A 20,540-nucleotide genomic window follows, 5' to 3' on the forward strand; every position below is an offset into this window, starting at 1 on the left:
GCCACCAGGGTGACACAGCGATGGGCTGGGCGGGGGCTGCAACAGCCACGCTTTAGCAGGGGGGTGCCCCATCCTCAGCGAGGAACACCGAGGTGTGACCATGCTGGGGGGTAGCATGGGGGCAGGCGAAGCCGGCAGCAGGTGCTTGGAGACCTCCAGCTGCACAGGCCACGCGGGAGCACCTGGCAGCTCGGCCCAGGCGCGTGGGCTCGGGGTGGGAGGCACGAGGCACAACCCCAGAGATCAACAGCAACCCGCCGCCCCTGCCCTTCCCCCACACCTCCACGAAGGCATCAGTCAGGTCACTGGCCCGGTCCATTACTGGCAAATGGCGTCCGGCCACGATCTTGACCTTCAGCTTCCCCGGCATCTTCCTGCCCCAGCTGCAAGGAGAAAACAACAACAGCAGCGTGTTTGTGTCCCAAGGTACGATAAGGGTGCGACGTGCGCATGCGCGAAGCTGAGCAACGGTCCTCACTCCCCTCCACTCGGAGAGCACATGCGCAATAGCCCTTGAAGTAGGGGGGGGCATTCGCAGACCCACGCGCATGCGCTAACGTTCTATGCAGCCCAATTGGGAGGAAAAGTCGTCTTCCCGGCGCATGCGCCGGCGGTGCTGGGTGATACTAAAAGAGAACCTGCTAATCGTACACAACGGTTATCGAAGGTTACTTCTTCGCACCGTTGTATCATGCCGAGGCACCGCTCACCTTCGCCTCCTCCGGGCGTGCTCTACGGAAAGGAATAGCAGGAGGACCGCTCCTCCTCTAAACCAAAATGGCGGCCGCCCTGCGTAGGGACTTAGTTAGCCCTGGCTAGAAGACGACGGTGTCGAGTACCGAATCGTCGATAGGCCGTGAGCCAGGCTCGGGTAGAAAGGCAATGTGCCTGAACGCCGCATCATCGATTCAACATCGCAGGGCTCTCAGCCTCCCGGCCACTAGCGCGAGCCGGCGCGGGGGGGGGGGGGATGGGATGCGGCAAGGCAAAGTGAAGGGTGGGGCGGGTCCGGAGGGATGTTTCAGTATCTGCTCCCCAGGGCCCCCGCTTGTGTACTCTTCCCAGAGCACCTAGACAGGGAGCGACGGGCTCCAGCTGCTGGTGTCCCTAAGCCCGCCCCCTCCCCACGGCTCATGACACAGGTAGCAAAAGAGCCTCGCTGCCCACGCGGCCCACAAAGTGCCAGGCCGTGAGAGGTATCTCTGCTCACGGGTGCCACAGAAGTAAACGCCAGAAGATCCAGTCAGTTTTTATCCAGCTGTGATGTTCCCGTGGTGGTATCGGGACCAGTGATCTGCTAGGTCACGCCAATCCTTGAGTCTGGGAGCCAGCCTTACCCTGCTCTGCTGTGAGAACCCCCCCACTCCTGGGCTGTTCACGCACAGCCTCTGGCATGTAAGCTGCTCCCAGCTACACGGGTGGGCACTTTTGGTCAGCTGCTGCTTGGATTATGCAAGCAAATGACACTAGCCAGTATCTCCGGTCCCAGACACAATCCCAGGAACCTCTGTCTTGCAATGTCCAGTTAAGCCGGCTGGACGCTGCTAGCTTATGTGAGTTTATCAATTTCACAAAGAAATTGATATGTACCAGGCTTATTATCCCAAGGGGAGTCTCTGACACGATTCAAACCAAACTCACTGCTTCAGGTAGAATAAACACATATATTAACTACAAAAGATAGATTTTAAGTGATTATAAGTCAAAGCACAACAAGTCAGATTTGGTCAAATGAAATAAAAGCAAAACACATTCTAAGCTGATCTTAACACTTTCAGTGTCCTTACAAATGTAGATGCTTCTCACAGGCTGGCTGGTTGCCCATCAGCCAGCCTCTCCCCTTTGATCAGCGCTTCAGTCGCTTGGTGGTGGTGTCTGTAGATGGAGGTGGAAGAGAGAGCCAGTATGGCAAACGTCTCTCCCTTTTATCGTGTTCTTTCTTCCCCGTTGGCTTTGCCCCACCCCCTTCACGGTCAGCTGAGCATTACCACAGTCCCAAACTGACCAAGGGAAGGGGGCTGACTCACTGGAGAGTCCAACAGATCCTTTGTTGCTGCCTAGGCCAGTGTCCTTTATTCCTGTGAAGCTGGGCTGGGTTTGTCCCATACATGCCCTGATGAGGTGTGAACTGCCCCTCTGTTCCTGGACAGTTTTGCCTGGGCTTGTTTTAAACCATGAGGACACATTTCCAGCCTCATAACTATATACATGAAATTACAACCTGTAACATTACTATAACATTACTACTATATAACAACAATGCTCAGTGCATCATGAGCCTTCCGAAGACACCCAACATGACAAACTTTGCATTGGATACCACACAATCATAAGGATGAACATGGGGGTACAGGGTGTTCCCCTGAGGTACATAATGTCACACACTCCTCCCAGATTCTATGGTGGCATCAGTGGAGAACAATGAAGCTGCTCCTACTTCACCAAAAAAATCCAGAGTATGATGCATGCGGGTGTAGGAGCACAGCAGCAAACACGTCTTGCACCGAGGCTTGAGTTTTCTGGTTGAGTAGGGGCAGCACGTGTGCACTCTATTTAGAGGGAACATCTAGAGGCTTGGCTTGAGGCAAAAAAAATGCTGAGATCCAGCAGGGTCTAGGAACAGCATATGTGTCTGAGGTGCTTTTAAGCAGGGAGGCATCTGGTTCTGTAGTTTGCCGTGGAATTAGAGCAACCTCATGTCTCTCTTTAGCTGGTAGATTCTTTAGGTTTGGGGTTAACAAAAAAAGTATGAGTCAGCTGCCAAAAACATGTTTGCAATGGGGTTTGGACTTTGTGTACTAAGAACTGCTGTATCTTATTCCAGACATAAGTTAAAGGAATGTAGTTAAAATTGGCAAGCTCCATTAGAGTCCAGGTACCAGATGTCAAACGTGAATATTTTTCTAAAACATATTCTCTAGGAATTGCTTTTTTACACTGGAGGTAAACTAGATGATCACAATGGTCCCTTATCACCTTGAAATCTATAAATGTATATGGTTTTCCTGTTCTTGGACCAGGATACATCAGAGTCCATATTTCAATGAAGTAGGAGCAGCGATACTTGTTTTCTATTTAGATTGTACAGTTTGGGGCAAAAAATATTGCAAAGTTCCAAATGCTGGACTGTGTGTTTTGTGATGTTCCTAGAATCACAGGACTGGAAGGGACCTCAAGAGGTCTTCTAGTCCAGCCACTGGACTAAGTATTATCTAGACCATCCCTGTCAGGTGTTTGTCTAACCTGTTCTTAAAAATCTCCAATGACAGAGCTCTCCTGGATTCATAGGGGTTCAAGGTTTAGGTGAGGGGTTATTTCTGTACAATAAGAGCAGCTATACTTGATCTCTATTTTGATGGAATTTATAAAGAGAAACTAAATATGGTGTTATAGGCAGAGTGGCTGTGACCAGAGGGGACATCCTGCAACTGTCTGGGATGAGGCAGGATGAATTGAGTCTGGTCTATAATGATATAGAATGGGCTGGACTTAGTCCAGTACCCCATCCCATTCCACCGAGGCTGAGTCTGGGTCTTAAAGGAACAGTGGTAGGAAAGAGCCACGGATATAGGCATGGAAGCATGGCTGTACACTGAAGCACTTGCATCTTAATCTGCCCACTAATAGCACTAGAGTTGACAGCAGAGAAAGTATGACCACAGCACATTCTCTGTTGCCCTTGGGCAGTTTACAGATACAGGCTTTTTTGACCATTAATAATTATGATCCAGTATAGAACCAGAACTCCACCCTCATCTTCCTTGCCCAATAGCCACCTTCAATACAGTCAACCATGTTGTGCTTTTTGAAATTCTGTTTTCCCTTGTGTTCTCTGAGAACACTACCCTTGCTACCGTGGATGTCATCTCCCTATATACAAATGTCCCTCACAATGATAGCATTGCTGCCTGCCTCAAATTGCTACTAGACAATGGACAACACTCAGATATCCACCTCAAACACACCACTAAACTCGTGCCTTTCATCCTCACCTATAACAACTTTACATTTAACAATAAACACTGTATGCAAACCATGCGAACAGCCATGGTACTGGGATGGCCCACCAATATGCCAACCTCTTCATGAGCCACCTTGAGGAAGAATTTCTGGAAAAGTTCACCACAAAACCAATGATATCTGATGAAAGTATGATTGATGTATTTCCTCTGGACAGATGGCCAAAACTCCCTTAGATTTCCACCACAACTTCAACCACCACCGCCCATTCATCAGACTCTGAAGAACACTCCCCCACCAGCATCAACTTCCTGGACAAAACAATCAGCTTTGGCATCTTTATGGACAACTATATTACAAGAAGCCCATGGATCACCACACGTACCTCCACAAACGCAGTAACCATCCCAGACACACCAAGAAATTTGTTATCTACAGCCCAGGCATTCAGATACCACAGTACGTGCTCCGAGGAGAAAGTCCATGATATGCACCTTTACACACTTAAAACCGCCTTTACTAAACACAGATGCTCTACCAGAGAAATAGATTGCACCATGGAATGGGCCACCCAAATTCCCTGAGAGAACCTGCTTTAGTGTAGGGAGAGAGAATTCTCCAACCTAATACCCCTAGTTGCTGCCTACCATCCCACACTAATACCCATATAGGGTATCATTAAACAATTACAACCTATACTCAATGGGGACCACATTCTGAAAGAAATCTTTCCCAAACCCCCTCTTCCAGCCTTTAAACAACCTTGCCAAGCCTATCATCATAAGCAAGCCCTCTACAGATCAGGACAACTTATAGTGGCACCAGACCCTGCCAAAGCAGCAGATGCAAAACCTCAAGACATATGTCCACTGCTATGATGATCAGTATTCTCCACAACACATCTTTCAAGATCCATGGGTCCTAGAAGTTGCCATCACAACATGTGGTGTACCTCATCCAGTGCACTAAATGCCCTAATCACTACTATATGGGCAAAACAAGATAATCAGTATACTGTCAAATGACTTCACATAGAAAAATGATAAAGACAAACACCATATCACCTGCGCGTGGACATTTTTGCACAAAACAATCACTCCATATTGGACCTCTCAGTCCTCATCCTCAAAGGAAACCTGCACAACACCTTCATAAGATGAGCCCGATAACTTTGCTAGACATTAAAAATCACAGACTTTGAAGACACTGGTTTTATGACTCGTTACAACAATCTAACCCCCTAACTTTCCTTTGTCCTATGATGGCAGAGGTATTAACTGCCCATTTCACCTTGAATGACTCTTACAGTTAACTCCTTACGCTAAACAATCTGTTCCACATTGAAAAAAGAAACGGAGGACTTGATGCACCCGATGAAGTGAGCTGTAACTCACGAAAGCTTATGCTCAAATAAATTTGTTTGTCTCTAAGGTGCCACAAGTCCTCCTTTTTTTTTTGCGGATACAGACTAACACAGCTGCTACTCTGAAACCTGTTCCACCTTGTGAGACTGAGTACCTTTTCCAGACATGAAGAAGAGCTCTGTGTAAGCTCAAAAGCTTGTCTCTTTCACCAACAGAAATTGGTCCAATACAAGATATTACCTCACCCACCTTGTCGTTCTAAAATTTATTGAGGTTTTTAATCTCATGATTTTTGAACGTTTAGGATTGGCAGTACTGTATGTCTATGGATTTTTTTAAAAAAAGTTATTTATGGGATGCTCCAGATTTCTTAAACAGAACCAAAAGCAATGTAGATCAATAAATAACAGAGCCAGAAATGGGAATTGTTTCTTTTTGTATAAAATTTTCTCTCTCATTTTCAAAATTCAGAGTTTCTTATATCACATAATGCAGTCTTAAATGTACAGAACACTTGTTTATCCCAAAAAGATCCCAAAGCACTTTAAATATATTGTTGTAAAATACCACTGCTGTGCAACTATGTGGGAAGTGTAAATGCCAGCCTAGGTAGACATACATGTTCTAGCTCCACTCAAGCTACCATGCTAAATATAGTATGGTGGTGGCAGCTTGGGCTAGTCACCTGACTACATCCCCAGGTGGTTGGATGGAATTGCACTTGAGCAGCTAGCGTGAGCCACTACCTATGCTGCCACAGCTACGCTGCTATTTTTAGTGCACTAGCTCTGCTTCAGCTAGCGTGTATATGTCTGTGTGTGCTGGAATTTACACCTCCCAGCTGCTGTATAGACATACCCACTGTCTCTGAAGTGTCCGAGGTCACACAGTGAAGAAATGGCAGAGCTAGGAATAGAATCCACATCCCCGAATCCCTAGTCTGGTGTTTCATGCTGCCTAGGCATAGTAACTCTCCTGCATCATCAATTTAAGAATTCTTGTAAACCCTTAAACTCAATCACTGACCATCAGGATATGCTAAACCAAGAAGTTAAGTCATACATACTTATTGTCACAGCATGTATATTTTCTGTGTAATTATATGACACAGTTGATTTTTATAATTACTGCCCTTATGCAACATATGACCTATGGTATTTAAAAGACGTTAAATCAATAAGGTTTTGTGGAAATTAAAGTTTTATAAAAATTATGCTAAAATACCCTAAAATTTAATTTAAAAATTCTGCAGAAAGATATTATTTTTCTATCATCTAGAATTTACTTGAAAGTTATATCCCTGCAAAAAAAATTCTACAGGAAAGCTTAACATTTCTATAGGAAGGCTGATCTCTACTAAATGATAAGACATTTCCCTATGGACTGTTGGCCCTGTTGTCAATTCCCTGTCTATTTTGTTTTGTGTTTCTTTCAATAAACGACCAATTCATATTTGGGCAAGCAATTTCTAAACCATTAACCAAACAAGCTCTCAGTGATTTTTATTAGTTTTTTTATAGATCAGGAAATAGCTGGAGAAAGTACCATCCAAAGGAATTAGTTTGCACCATAAGGGTATGTCTTGCCAAACAAAACAAAAAATGTGTTTCAATCATGTTGGCTCCCTTGAGTTAAAATGCCCTCTTAATTCTCTTTAAAATACAAACTGAAGTGTTTTGAAGCTTTATTAACGGGTCATGTTGTAGCCAAGGTTACCCCCAGTCTACAACATGGCTTCAAATGTGTAAAGCTGCATCTGAATAAGTGGTAAGAGGGCTTTTCAGTCATGTCACCTTAAGCTAACAGAAGTGATAAACATTCTTTTCACTCATCAAGAAAAGACCTAAGACTTTCAAAGCAGATATCTTGCCAATATTTGTCTAAAATAAGTTTTTACTCATGGAGGAATTCTGTGCCAAAAAAATTAAAATTCTGCACATAATATTTTAAAATTCTGCATATTTTATTTGTCAAAATAACACAATCACACCAGTTTCAATTATTTTGGTAATTTATTTCAAAATACTCTGTCAGCAACTATGTCTATAACAATACATAAAACAAAAAAGGATTCAGGAAATGTTTTTTGACAGATAGCCTTACTACGCATATTAATACAGAACTCTGAGTAATAGTTCATTTAAACTACAATACAGAAATATATTTCCTGCACCCCTCAGGAACAGTGCAAAGGCTTGGGAGCGGCAGCGGTAACAGAGGAGCTCAGGTAGAGGGAAGTAATTGTTGGGAAGGATCCTGGGAGTGAACCTGGAAGGTTGTTGGCTGCGGGTGGGAGAAGTATCATCCTGACTGATATGTATACTTTCAATATGTGACCTATCCAGAAAATCCTATGTCCACTGGGTCTGTACACACACACATTCTTTCTGTCCTTGTGCCCTCATTCAAGAATTTAGAAGGGGGCACAGCCCTAACCACTACTTAGTGCTCATTCTTTCTCCATCTATTTGATATGATATGTTGTGGAAACACTAAATCATCTTTATTAGATCAGAAAACATGTGGTGAAATCCTGCCTTATTGATACTGGTGGGCGTTTTGCCATTGACTTCAGTGTGGCCAGGATTTCTCCCTTGAGGTTTCTGATCTGTAACAAAGAAGCTCAATTAGCTTCAACAGAAGGTTAAGAGATGGTGTGATCACAGTCTAATACTTACCTGGACAGAAGATTTTTCTTAGAATAGGATTCATTCATATAGCTGACAAAGACATAACAAGATCCAATGGGTAGAAGTTCAGGCTAGACAAATTCAAAATGGAAATAAGGTACACATTTTTAATAGTGGTTTACCTCTGGAACAAGCTATAGACAGTGTGGTAAATTCTCGTTACTTGCAATATTTAAATCAAGACTGGATTTCTTTCCAAGAAATATGCTGTAATTCAATCACATTATTGGGCTTGATGCAGCAACTACTGGGTGAAAAATCAATGGCCTTTTCTATGCACAAGGTGAAACTAGATGACCAGAATGGCCTTTCCTGGCCTTAAAAGAATCTGTGAATCTTTATGGAATCAAAAAATTTTTATGGAATTCTATGATGAGATAGCTGGTTCTGTGGATGAAGGGAAAGCAGTGGACGTGTTGTTCCTTGACTTTAGCCAAGCTTTTGACACGGTCTCCCACAGTATTCTTGTCAGCAAGTTAAAGAAGTATGGGCTGGATGGATGCACTACAAGGTGGATAGAAAGTTGGCTAGATTGTCGGGCTCAACGGGTAGTGATCAATGGCTCCATGTCTAGTTGGCAGCCGGTATCTAGTGGAGTGCCCCAAGGGTCGGTCCTGGGGCCGGTTTTGTTCAATATCTTCATTAATGATCTGGAGGATGGTGTGGATTGCACCCTCAGCAAGTTTGTGGATGACACTAAACTGGGAGGAGTGGTAGATACGCTGGAGGGTAGGGATAGGATACAGAGGGACCTAGAGAAATTGGAGGATTGGGCCAAAAGAAATCTGATGAGGTTCAACAAGGACAAGTGCAGAGTCCTGCACTTAGGACGGAAGAATCCAATGCACCGCTACAGACTAGGGACAGAATGGCTACGCAGCAGTTCTGCAGAGAAGGATCTAGGGGTGACAGTGGATGAGAAGTTGGATATGAGTCAACAGTGTGCCCTTGTTGCCAAGAAGGCCAATGGCATTTTGGGATGTATAAGTAGGGACATTGCCAGCAGATCGAGGGACGTGATCGTTCCCCTCTATTCGACATTGGTGAGGCCTCATCTGGAGTACTGTGTCCAGTTTTGGGCCCCACACTACAAGAAGGATGCGGAAAAATTGGAGACAGTCCAGTGAAGGGCAACACAAATGATTAGGGGTCTGGAACACATGACTTATGAGGAGAGGCTGAGAGAACTGGGATTGTTTAGTCTACAGAAGAGAAGAATGAGGGGGGATTTGATAGCTGCTTTTAACTACCTGAAAGGTGGATTCAAAGAGGATGAATCTAGATTATTCTCAGTGATAGCAGATGACAGGACAAGGAGTAATGGTCTCAAGTTGCAGTGGGGGAGATTTAGGTTGGATATTAGGAAAAACTTTTTCACTAGGAGGGTGGTGGAACACTGGAATGCGTTACCTAGGGAGATGGTGGAGGAATCCCCTTCCTTAGAAGTTTTTAAGGTCAGGCTTGACCAAGCCCTGGCTGGTATGATTTAGTTGGGGATTGGTCCTGCTCTAGGCAGGGGGTTGGACTAGATGACCTCCAGAGGTCCCTTCCAACTCTGATATTCTATGATTCTATGAAAAGAAGGATAATAAAATAGCATTATACGCAGTAATTTATTTGTCAACTCCAATTCTAATCAATTTCCAAATGAATGGAACAGAGAAAATTGTTAAGTTTCATATTCAGGATATAAAATCAAATGTTCCTGTCAAGGTTCCTTCCCCACTCTGAACTCTAGGGTACAGATGTGGGGACCTGCATGAAAGACCCCCTAAGCTTATTTTTACCAGCTTAGGTTAAAAACTTTCCCAAGGTACAAACTTTGCCTTATCTTTGAACAGTATGCTGCCACCACCAAGCGTTTTAAACAAAGAACAGGGAAAGAGACCACTTGGAGACGTCTCCCCCAAAATATCCCCCCAAGTCCTACATCCCCTTTCCTGGGGAAGGCTTGATAAGAATCCTCACCAACTGGTACAAGTGAACACAGACCCAAACCCTTGGATCTTAAGAACAATGAAAAATCAATCAGGTATTTAAAAGAAGAATTTTAATTAAAGAAAAGGTAAAAGAATCACTTCTGTAAAATCAGGATGGTAAATACCTTATAGGGTAATCAGATTCAAAACAGAGAATGCCTCTAGGCAAAACCTTAAGTTACAAAAAGACACAAAAACAGGAACATACATTCCCTCCAGCACAGCTTATTTTACAAGCCATTAAACAAAAGAAAATCTAAAGCATTTTCTAGCTAGATTACTTACTAACTTTACAGGAGTTGTAAGGCTTACATTCCTGATCTGTTCCTAACAAAAGCATCACACAGACAGCCCAAACCCTTTGCCCCCCCCCCACTCCTCCAGGTTTGAAAGTATCTTGTCCCCTCATTGGTCATTTTGGGTCAGGTGCCAGCGAGGTTATCTTAGCTTCTTAACCCTTTACAGGTGAAAGGGTTTTGTCTCTGGCCAGGAGGGATTTTATAGCACTGTATACAGAACGGTGGTTACCCTTCCCCTTATATTTATGACAGTTCCCAAATCAGAAGCTTTACTTTATTGAAGAATAGAATACATAATGACTTCACAATTTACCTTAAAGTTTCTGGAGACCTCAGAAATCCCCAAAAGTTTAATACTGAACCAATGATAGAACAGATAAAGGCAGATCTAGATAGTTGAGCAAATATCCCTATAATACTTATGAGATGAGCTGCTCTAATAAAAATAAATGCTTTTCTTTGGCTTTTAAATCTATAGAAATATTTATTTGGTATACTACATCAATTAAAACTCTCACTGACTTCTTGTGGAAAAATAGAAAACCTTCTGTTTAGGGAAGAAACAAGGAGGCCCCTCACTTTTCCAGATAGACAATTGTATTTCTGGTCATCTCATGTGGAATATTTTACTAAATGGATAACAAATGTGATCAGTTTTTCACCCAAACAGAACAATAGTATACTAAAAATTATATCTTGACAATTTGTCCTGCATGTAAGTCCTGATCTGTGGTCCACTGAAGTCAATGGGAATCTGCTGACTTCAGCAGGCTTTGAGTCAGGCTCACATGATATTGATGATTATTTCCTGTCCTCGTAGAGCACAATCCATAGCCCACTGAAGTAATGGAAAGACTTCAGTAGGTTTTGGATTAGGCCCACACAACGCAATTTACAAAGATGGAGAGCCATAAAATAAAAATATTATGTTTCGTGGCTATCCACTCTATTTAATTCCAATTTCCCTGTAGGAATGGGGGCCAAAGAATTGTGATTTTAAAAAAAATATTCAGTAACATGGAAATGTATATTCTTAGCTATTGCAAAATATTATATATATACCAACCCACCCACACACCAAATAATTGGACCACAAAAGCTCCACCATTATAAAATAAGCAGATTGCCTTAGTAAATCAGTATTTACTTATGGCACAAGATACGCTATTTTAGATAACACAGAAACGTTTGAAGATAAGTAGACTTCAGATTTTGAAAAACAAAACATTTGATTTCTATCTTCCCTTTCATATTGAAACTGAATAGGAGTTGAGCTAGTTCGGTAGTCTTATGTCTATGTATGAGGCAAACAACAATATTGTATGTACTTAATATTTTGCTTTTCACTGTATTTATGAATAATTGAATTAGAGCATTGATACAAATAAGAAGGCTGGAGAGAGGATTTATTTTCTCAACAGGGGAGACTAGTTCAGAATTCTCTACATGCACAGGCACGCACAGTTTAACAAGGACATTACGAGCAATACATTAATAATAGCCATTATACAGCGCTTCACATTTCCAAAGCTCTCAGTAATTAACACCTATATTAATAATTATATCATATGTAACTATGTTAATAGTAATTATGTCCAAATACATTCTAATTAGTTGTTTGGTGATCTTTTAACATTGTTGCCCTTGCAACTTCTCAGGACTAATTTCTAGAAATTAACCCTTTTATGGGTATTACAATACATCAAACTAAAACAACTATTCTACATTTCCTAGGTTTTTCTTTACTGTCTTTAGCATTGTTGGTACTTTATGCTTACTTTTTCTGCACTATCGCAATTTCAATCAAAAATTAATGCCTCCTTCTCCCTTCCCCCAAAAAGAGAAAATTGTGCGGGGGAGGGTGGGTGGTATTACTAGCCCTGAAGTTTTACATTTTTAAAGTGTTGTCAGGGTCAAAGATGATGATACCCCAGCTTCAAAACAATGTAGTGCTTGTGGAAAGTGGACAGCCCTTGTTCATCCAGCTCACAGGTATAGCATGGGCAGCAAGAGTGAAAACTTACTCCCCCTCTCCCACGCCAACCAGTCCTGTTTTTTTCAGAGGGAGGTTATTTTCAGTAGAGTGGCTGTACATACAGTTTTATCTGTAGAGTAGTCTGCATAATCCTTAACAGGTTATGCAGGTTATTTCTTAGAGTATTAAAGAGATTTAGCTGGCTCATAAGCTAAACAATAAGGCTCTGTATTCTAAAACTTACAATGAATGCTATTCTTAAGATCCATTATATTGGGCTTCTTGTATTCCTCTGGAATAGCCAAGATGAGTCAAACTATTATGTTTTAAAAAGCATTCATCAAGGAAACTCAGTGAGGTTTCACTTTCAGCCCTCAGACATTACTCCCTGGTTTGTAATGCCTTGTCTCCAGCCAGTCATAACTTTTCAGGGTATCTCATGTAGGCTTGTGTCTACACTAGAATCTTCAATTGTGTTTGACAGCAGATTATACATGTTCCGCATCCTGCCCCCCCTCAATTAATGTTAAATGTGTGTGTCCTGCTGCTGCAGAAATGATCAACAAAGCTCAACACTTATTTTAACCAAGCATTGTTACATCATACCATGAAAACACCAGTTGGGGAAGATAGCAAGGAGAACTGTGTTTGACACCCCTCTGGAGCAGTGCTTTTAAAAGCCTGCCCCAGAAGCTTTGATTGGGGGAGCAAGCAAATGAGAAAAATTGGCCACTTCATCACAAATCCCTGGTGGAATAGAGAGAGGGTGATGTCCTCTTGCAGATGCTCCCAGGAAGAAGAAAGGGCAGTGAGGGACGGATGTATGATGCCATTTGTGTCAGGTTGGCTAGAGAGCAACGTAGCTGCTGCTGCTGGACACAGCAGGTTGTGAATCGGAACTCTACACTAGGGAGCTGACCCAGGAGGCATCCTGGGCATGTGAGTGAGGTGCAGCTGGAGCCCAAAGAGGAAGGGATGTCCCTGACCCATGACTGATGCTGGCACTGGGACTCTTAGTTGCTGATCAAGGTGACTCCAGTTGATAAAGCTGATAACAGTATAGTGATTTCTGGGTGAACTCCTGCCTCCCCAAAGGGGATAGGAGATGTCTGTATGCTTAGGCAAGGGGTGGGAGTTTGAAACCCACTACCCAGCAGACCCACTAGCTCTTTTTACTGCAGAAAATTCTAGGGTAGACACAGCTTTAGATATATCACATACATGGTGGAAAAGAGAGGAGGATATGGATGATCTTCATAGAATCATAGATTTTAAAGGTCAGAAGGGACCATTATGATCGTCTAGTCTGACCTCCTGCACAACACAGGCCACAGAATCTCACCCACCAACTCCTGTAACAAACCCCTAACTTATGTCTGAGCTATTGAAGTCCTCAAATCATGGTTTAAAGACTTCAAGGTGCAGAGAATCCTCCAGCAAGTGACCCGTGCCCCACACTGCAGAGGAAGGCGAAAAACTCCCATGGCCTCTGCCAATCTGCCCTGGAGGAAAATTCCTTCCCGACCCCAAATATGGCAATCAGCTAAACCCTGAGCATGTGGGCAAGACTCACCAGCCAGACACCCAGGAAAGAATTCTCTGTAGTAACTCAGATCCCACCCCATCTAACATCCCCATCACAGGTCATTGGGCATATCTACCACTAATAGTCAAAGATCAATTAATTGCCAAAATTAGGCTATCCCATCATATCATCTCCTCCATAAACTTATCAAGCTTAGTCTTGAAGCCAGATATGTCTTTTGCCCCCACTGCTTCCCTTGGAAGGCTATTCCAGAACTTCACTCCTCTGATGGTTAGAAACCTTCGTCTAATTTCTTGTTGGCACAGTTCAGCTATTGTGAATTAATCTAGCCTGCCATCCTGACTACTAGCTACCCAATGCTTCAGACTCTTATTGTAAACACTTCTTGGCATTTATGAAATGCTTACTTAACTGCAAACTATTGTACAGTAGAAACCTTGTTACTGGGCAGATTAAGGCAGAATCCTTGGTCTCACTGTTCCTTCCTGGGGCCTGGATAACATCCATGCTTGTCCGCCCCTGTTTAGTCTTAATTCATCCCTGGAACAGTTATGTTCACTGATACACATGACCCTGATAACAGAAATTTATGGAGCACTTTGAAATACGAGCACAGTGTCCCCCAAGCTGCTTTCAAAATATGAAAAATGCTCATTCATCAGTCCTGATCTTTCCTTCCTTTGCTTTTCTGTACAGGAAAATTATGGGCTTGATCTTGGACTATCTAACCATTTGACAGTGGTGTTGGTAGACACTTACTTTGATTTTATTAGCAAACACAATTAAGTAGGACTGCTTCAAAAACCTAAACAGAAATATAATATTATTATTTCATTTAATACCTCTCTAAGGTGATGACTGAGCATTACTGAAGTGGCCTACAAAAAACATACAAAATATTAAAACCAAAACTAAAGGTGAATAGGCTACCAGCCAGGACCAAAGGATCAAGCAGATGGACAAATCCAGGATGATTACCTGATAGCTTCTACTAACCTGAAAGACAATTCCTAATTAATGCATAAAATACAAAGAAAGATTACCAAGTTAAAAAAAAAAAAAAAAAGAATGGAAAAAAGGATGGAACCCCAAGGTGGTCAAGGGAAGGACCTTTGTGTGTGCCCTTAAGAGTCAATTTAAAAAACATCCTTCAGTAGAGATATCCCAAAATCTAATGACTGTAGGAGAATGGTAAAGTTTCTACTGGGTTAAAAAAGGAAGTTGTTTGTTTTAGAGTCCGTAACTCATCAATATGAAAGTATCATGGCCAGGGCCGTCCTTACCCATACACAAAGTACACAGCTGCGTAGGGCACCAGGAAATTTGTGGCATCAAATTTCCTGGTGCCCTGCACAGCTGTGTGCTGCTCCAGTCCCTGCCCCACCTCTTCCCTATTACCCCCGCCCCTGCTCCGCCCCAGCTCTGTATCTTCCCAACCCTGCTCTGCCCCAGCCCCGCCCCCACTCTACCCCTTCCCAAAAGCCCCTGCCCTGCTCCACCCTCGCCCTGCCTCTTCCTGCCCCTGAGGACTGCAGCAGGGCCGGGCCTGCACTCACCAGCGGCAGGAAGTAGAGCGACCCAGCCCCAGCCATGCCGCCGGTGAGTGCTGGGGGGCGGTTTCCCCCCTGCCCCACAAGCCAGCCCCCCCCTCCCCCCCGTGGAGGCCTGGGGCCAGCCCGCCCCCAAGCGGAGGCCTGGGGCCCCACACACACTCCTATGGGGGCAAGGGCTGCATAGGGCCCCAGAATAGCTAGGGATGGCCCTGATCATGGCTATGAAGCTTCAGAAACTGTCTGATTCTCATAGACTTGCATGAGATTGTTTTCTCTCATAACATTTTTTTACTTTAAATGTAAAGAATGGAAGCTAAGGTTAAAACACTAAATCTGTCTAAAAGCTGAAAGGGCAGGAAACTAAGAGCTAAGGCTGATGTGCCATTCTTAATTCTTTTACTTTGGGACTGAGATTCTCTCAACATGATGTCTGCTGCTAGAAATACATGCAGTTGAGATCAATGGCCACAAAAGCATTAACTCTCTTATTTGTGCCTAGGTGTTGTATCTTCTTTCCAGGTACTTAGATGACCTCCATCACCATGATAACTGGCAACTCCTCAAGTATTTCCTTTGGGAAAGGAAGTATTATTATTACCATACTACAGCTGAGGAATGGAGGCACAGAGAGATTAAGTGACTTGCCTAAGGTAACACAAAAATTCTGTGGCAGAGCTAGGTATTGAATCCTGACTCTCAGTCGAGCACCTGAACCACAGATCATCCTTCATCTGTCACCTTCCATTTCCAGTGATTTTCCCTTTGAGACCAGGATGATTTCTAAATACCACATGAGCTTCAATGCCTAGCTCAGCAGGGTAAACTAAGAACAGAGTTTCAGCCTTAACTCAGATGTTTCTGTTTTTGTGGATTTGGAACAGAATGTATATTGTTTTACCCTTGATATTTTGAGTGTGTGTGAAAAGGGCATGACAGCATTGATTTACAAGTTTAAAAGGGCATGAATTTTTGCAGATAACATCCTAAACATCTTTCTTGTGGTATCTCCTATGTTAAGGGTCCCAGATAAGGAAAACACAATATTCAGTCAAGGATTTGTTTTGTTTTGTTAAATAAGCCTTTTTGAAATATTATTACAACTTTACTATTTGTGGATTAAAAAGGAGTAGTTATATAGCATGTGATACATTATCATTAATCTGTGGCCACTAACTAATATGAACTTTTATTGGAACTAATTTGTGGGCTTCACCATTGTCACTATGCACACACAACTTCATACACACATTAGCTATTTCATTATAATATATACTGATGTGTCTTCATCTTTATTGCAGCTGACCCAGAAGCTGTTCCTGACGTCCCAAACCAATATTTGAGAGAGACTGGAGTATGGATGAAAGATAGTTGGCTGAAGCTCAAGCCATATAAAAAAGTGAAGTGATACTAGCAGATTGGGGGAACCAATGGGAAGGTATGGTGATGACAATTACTTCACCTGTCATGGGGGTGTGTGCCTGCTATTTGTAATTTATTTTCATAATCTGGGATTGGGTTGCATGATCAAAGAGCAGCAGTGTCCAGGAATATTTTTTACCATCTGCGCTTGGCAAGAAGATGGCGACTGTTTTGTTAAAATGCAGACCTTGTAATTATAACCTATTCCCTTTGTACCTCAGGACTGACTTGCTGTAATGCACTATACATAGGGCTACATTCTAAATTCATCTGGAATTTTAGATGGTGAAATATTCAGGTGTCCCACAATTAACAAATTGGTGCTTTCTGAGTAGAGCATATACCAGCACTGGCTGCCCATTGGTTTCTGGAATGAATTTAACGTATCGATTTTAATCTATAGAGATCTAAGTGATTTGGTGCCTTCCTACTTGAGAGACCACCTCTCTCTTATTCCCTACTGCTACAGTTGCAATCAGCAGGGGCCCTAGATTTAAGAGAGAGGAGGCTGGCTAATGTTCTCTGCTTCCCTTGGATTAGAATAGATTTACATGGATGTATTTGAATAACTGCACCATACAGAACATTTTATCCTTAATAGGTATCAAATAAACCTGTGACGGGGTAAGGCAGGGAAGAGGTATCATGTTTCTTGTAATTTAATCATGCCTGCAGACCTTTCGGAAGATGTTATGAGCTGGATAAAACCTTGTAAATTAAGTTAAAATCCCACTGAGATTGATAAATGTGAATTCATCCTTCAATTAACTTACTTAAGCATAAGCCCCTTCCTAAGGCAAAAGGTGGGTGTGAACCTGCCCAGAAGCTTTTGGCTGAGTATTGTTTTGGGTAGGGGGTCAAGCGAGAAGACACAGAAACTGAAGACAGACAAAAATAGAGAAGGAGAGGCAAAGGCACCAAAAAAAAGGGGGGGGGGGGTAGGGGGGAGAGGGGCAAAAAAGCGTCAATAGCCTGTGAGCACAGCGTGACCCGAGAGAGAACTTTTGGGTCTGTTGGCTAAAGAGGCTTGGCAGCTAAACTAAGAAACGGCTTCTTTTGTTCTTGGCTTCTTCTGTAATCAGAGACACAATACTTTGTACATTCTTTGTAAATAAAGCTGCATCAAAGACATACGTGTCACCTATTTCTACTCCCATCTGGAACATCTCCAGAGTCTGTAATTCAAGTACTGTAGCTGCTCAGGTCAAAAAGAGGCAACAATATTGAATACAATTATTCAAATTGTGACTGGATACACTGTTCCAGTCTTCCTTCTACTAGCTGTGCTTTGATGAAAGATTGGGGGTGGGTATGAAGATGTAACTGGTCATGATGAGAGACATTAAAGACAAATATTTGTGACTTTAGCTGTTCAGTCAGGGCAAGGTCAAGCCTTTAAGGTACAGCACATAGGAAAGGGCAATCTGAAGCTGCACACTGCTTCAGAGGAATCAGCTAAAGAGGCATGTGTCTCAAGGAAGCAGCACAGTTCTAGGAGCTCACTAATGTGCTGGAGAAAAGCTATACCCAATATGGGGTGCAACTTAATGCCTACACTTCATTGGTCTTTTTCTTTGGGCCAATGTGAAGAGTGGAGTCATGTCCTTGCTTCCTCCTTGCTCTCTTTGGGGAGCCCTGTACCCATAGGGAAGTAGGGAGGGAGCAGTCCTTATGCTTCCCAGAGAGTAGGAACTGCAATTCTTCCCAACCCTTAAACAGGCAGTGCGAGGGCAATAGAAGGTTCCTTGGGCCCTCGCCATCCAAAGCACACTAGCATAGGGGCCAGAAGGAATCTACCCTCAGTAATTACTAGGGATTAAATTAATATGGATAGACACAGCTACAAAGCATGTCTGGATTAAGCAGGTATAGGCCTATTGCTAAAATATCTGAATTACACTATTGTGCTGAAGAAAATGGTAGATACAGGATGATATGATACCTGAAGTGAATGTTCAAACTGGTAAGAGAAAGGGAGACAAGGAGATTTCTAGCTTCAATTCTCAGCTGTGCAACTAAATAGGTAATGACCAAATCTGTTGGCCTTCTCTTTTACGTTGTGTTGCTTTTGTGGATTTCTCCTCTGTGTGTGGTATGTGTGCAAAAAATCAGTTTAATTTATCAAAAATTAAGCTAAATTATAATGTTTGGGAAAAAAGATGACTGCCGCCAGCCTAAATCTTCACCCAAAATTCAACCAAAACCAAACCCTTGAGGTGTCTGACTTATTATTTATTTAAGTGTTTACTTGTCCCCTATACAATTCTCATTTTCAATGAAAGCTGCAAGTGGAAATACTCGCATATTATTAAAGGGTCTTTTTATTATTATTTCATAATAAGCAAGAAGCAGATAGTACTGGTAACCTTGCAAGAAAGAGTGATAAGATATCCAGCCCAGACAAGTTCAGATAAAGTTCAAATGCTTGATTAACTTTTGGATTCCTGTCCAAAACAAATTCTCAATATATCTGAGGTTTATACATCACTAATCTAAGTGACCAAATGGCTCTCACTTTAAATTCTACGATCAGCCTGCTGTTAGATTAATCCATTTTAGATTTACACAGTATAACCAAACAGCAGAACTTTGCCTTTCATTATATTTTCATTAAGTCAATTGAATTACTCCAGATTTAGAGTGGTGAAAGAGTGGAATCTTTCCCCTTATCAGTATCAAATTCAAATGAAAAATCTGTTACTATACTGAATTTTTCCAATACACATTTCATTCACAGGAAATGAAGAAAGGAAAGGATACCAAAGAGAGAGACGACCAAAAAAAAAAGAGAGGAAATGAGATGCTAGATGTTTCCTCTTTTCAAAATACTATTGTACTTAAGAGCCAAAACTTAAATGTAAACCAAAGGGAGTTTGGGATTAATAAAATTTCCAGGATTGACCCTTTACACAGGATCTTTCATCCAAGGATTCCAAAGTTCTAAAAAATGGATTCTTGTGTTACCCTTGCAAGGAAGTAAGCATTATGCCTCTTTTACAGAGGGAGAAATGGTGGTAGGGGGTGGTTAAGTGATTTGCCCAAGATCCCCACTGTAAGTGAATGGCAGAATCAGGAAATAATGTCTATAACTCTTGACTGTGCCTCTTGCTCTGACCACAATATTTCAGTACTTCCATTTTCAAGATGTGCTGTATCTTTAAGGCAAGAGGAAAGAATGACTGAATATAATTTCAGGTTAATCAATATTCAGGGTGTTGTGGGATGTTTCTGTTAGGAGAAGTTAATCAGAGAATATCAGGGTTAGAAGGGACCTCAGGAGGTCATCTAGTCCAACCCCCTGCTCAAAGCAGGACCAATCCCCAATTTTTGCCCCACATCCCTAAATGGCCCCACTCAAGGACTGAACTCACAACTCTGGGTTTAGCAGGCCAATGCTCAAACCACTGAGCTATCCCTCCCCCAAGATGATTGAGTCAGGTGTTTATTTGATGCAATCCTGTTCATTTACAAAGAATGTACACAAAGTCCTACAGCAGGAGGCAGTTTCTTTACTGATATTTCCAAATTCACAGTTAAAACATACTCCATTTCCTGTAGGGGAAAGAGCAATTAGGGATACAGAATTCCTCAAGGTCACAGTAATACAGCTGGGCACCATCCTAGTGCCCCCTTATGGCTAGAGGTCACTCTACAGCATCCTGTCTATGTTTTCCTCCTCTTCCGGCCCCTTTAAGAACTCACAGCCTATAGGGAGTTCAAACAAATCCCACCTGAGCTCACTCTGGCCCTCTAGG

The 20,540-nt window shown here is 42.5% G+C and overlaps 1 protein-coding gene across 23 annotated transcripts in view; it reads right to left on the bottom strand.

Moving 5' to 3' along the window:
- Positions 1–845, bottom strand: part of C2CD5 (C2 calcium dependent domain containing 5) — a 131,210-nt gene extending 130,365 nt beyond the window's left edge. For 6 of the 23 annotated variants that reach the window (XM_075121811.1, XM_075121741.1, XM_048826655.2 and 3 more), the window contains exon 1: positions 281–658. In XM_075121811.1, the coding sequence (XP_074977912.1) occupies positions 281–550 (270 nt within the window). In that variant the 5' untranslated portion in view covers positions 551–658. Of the gene's footprint in view, positions 1–280; positions 663–710 lie in introns of those variants that run through there. The other 17 variants (XM_048826673.2, XM_075121756.1, XM_075121772.1 and 14 more) reach the window with 11 other exon arrangements.
- Positions 846–20,540: the final 19,695 nt, after the last annotated feature.

Source organism: Caretta caretta, chromosome 1 (genome assembly GCF_965140235.1).
Source record: "Caretta caretta isolate rCarCar2 chromosome 1, rCarCar1.hap1, whole genome shotgun sequence".
NCBI lineage: Eukaryota > Metazoa > Chordata > Testudines > Cheloniidae > Caretta > Caretta caretta.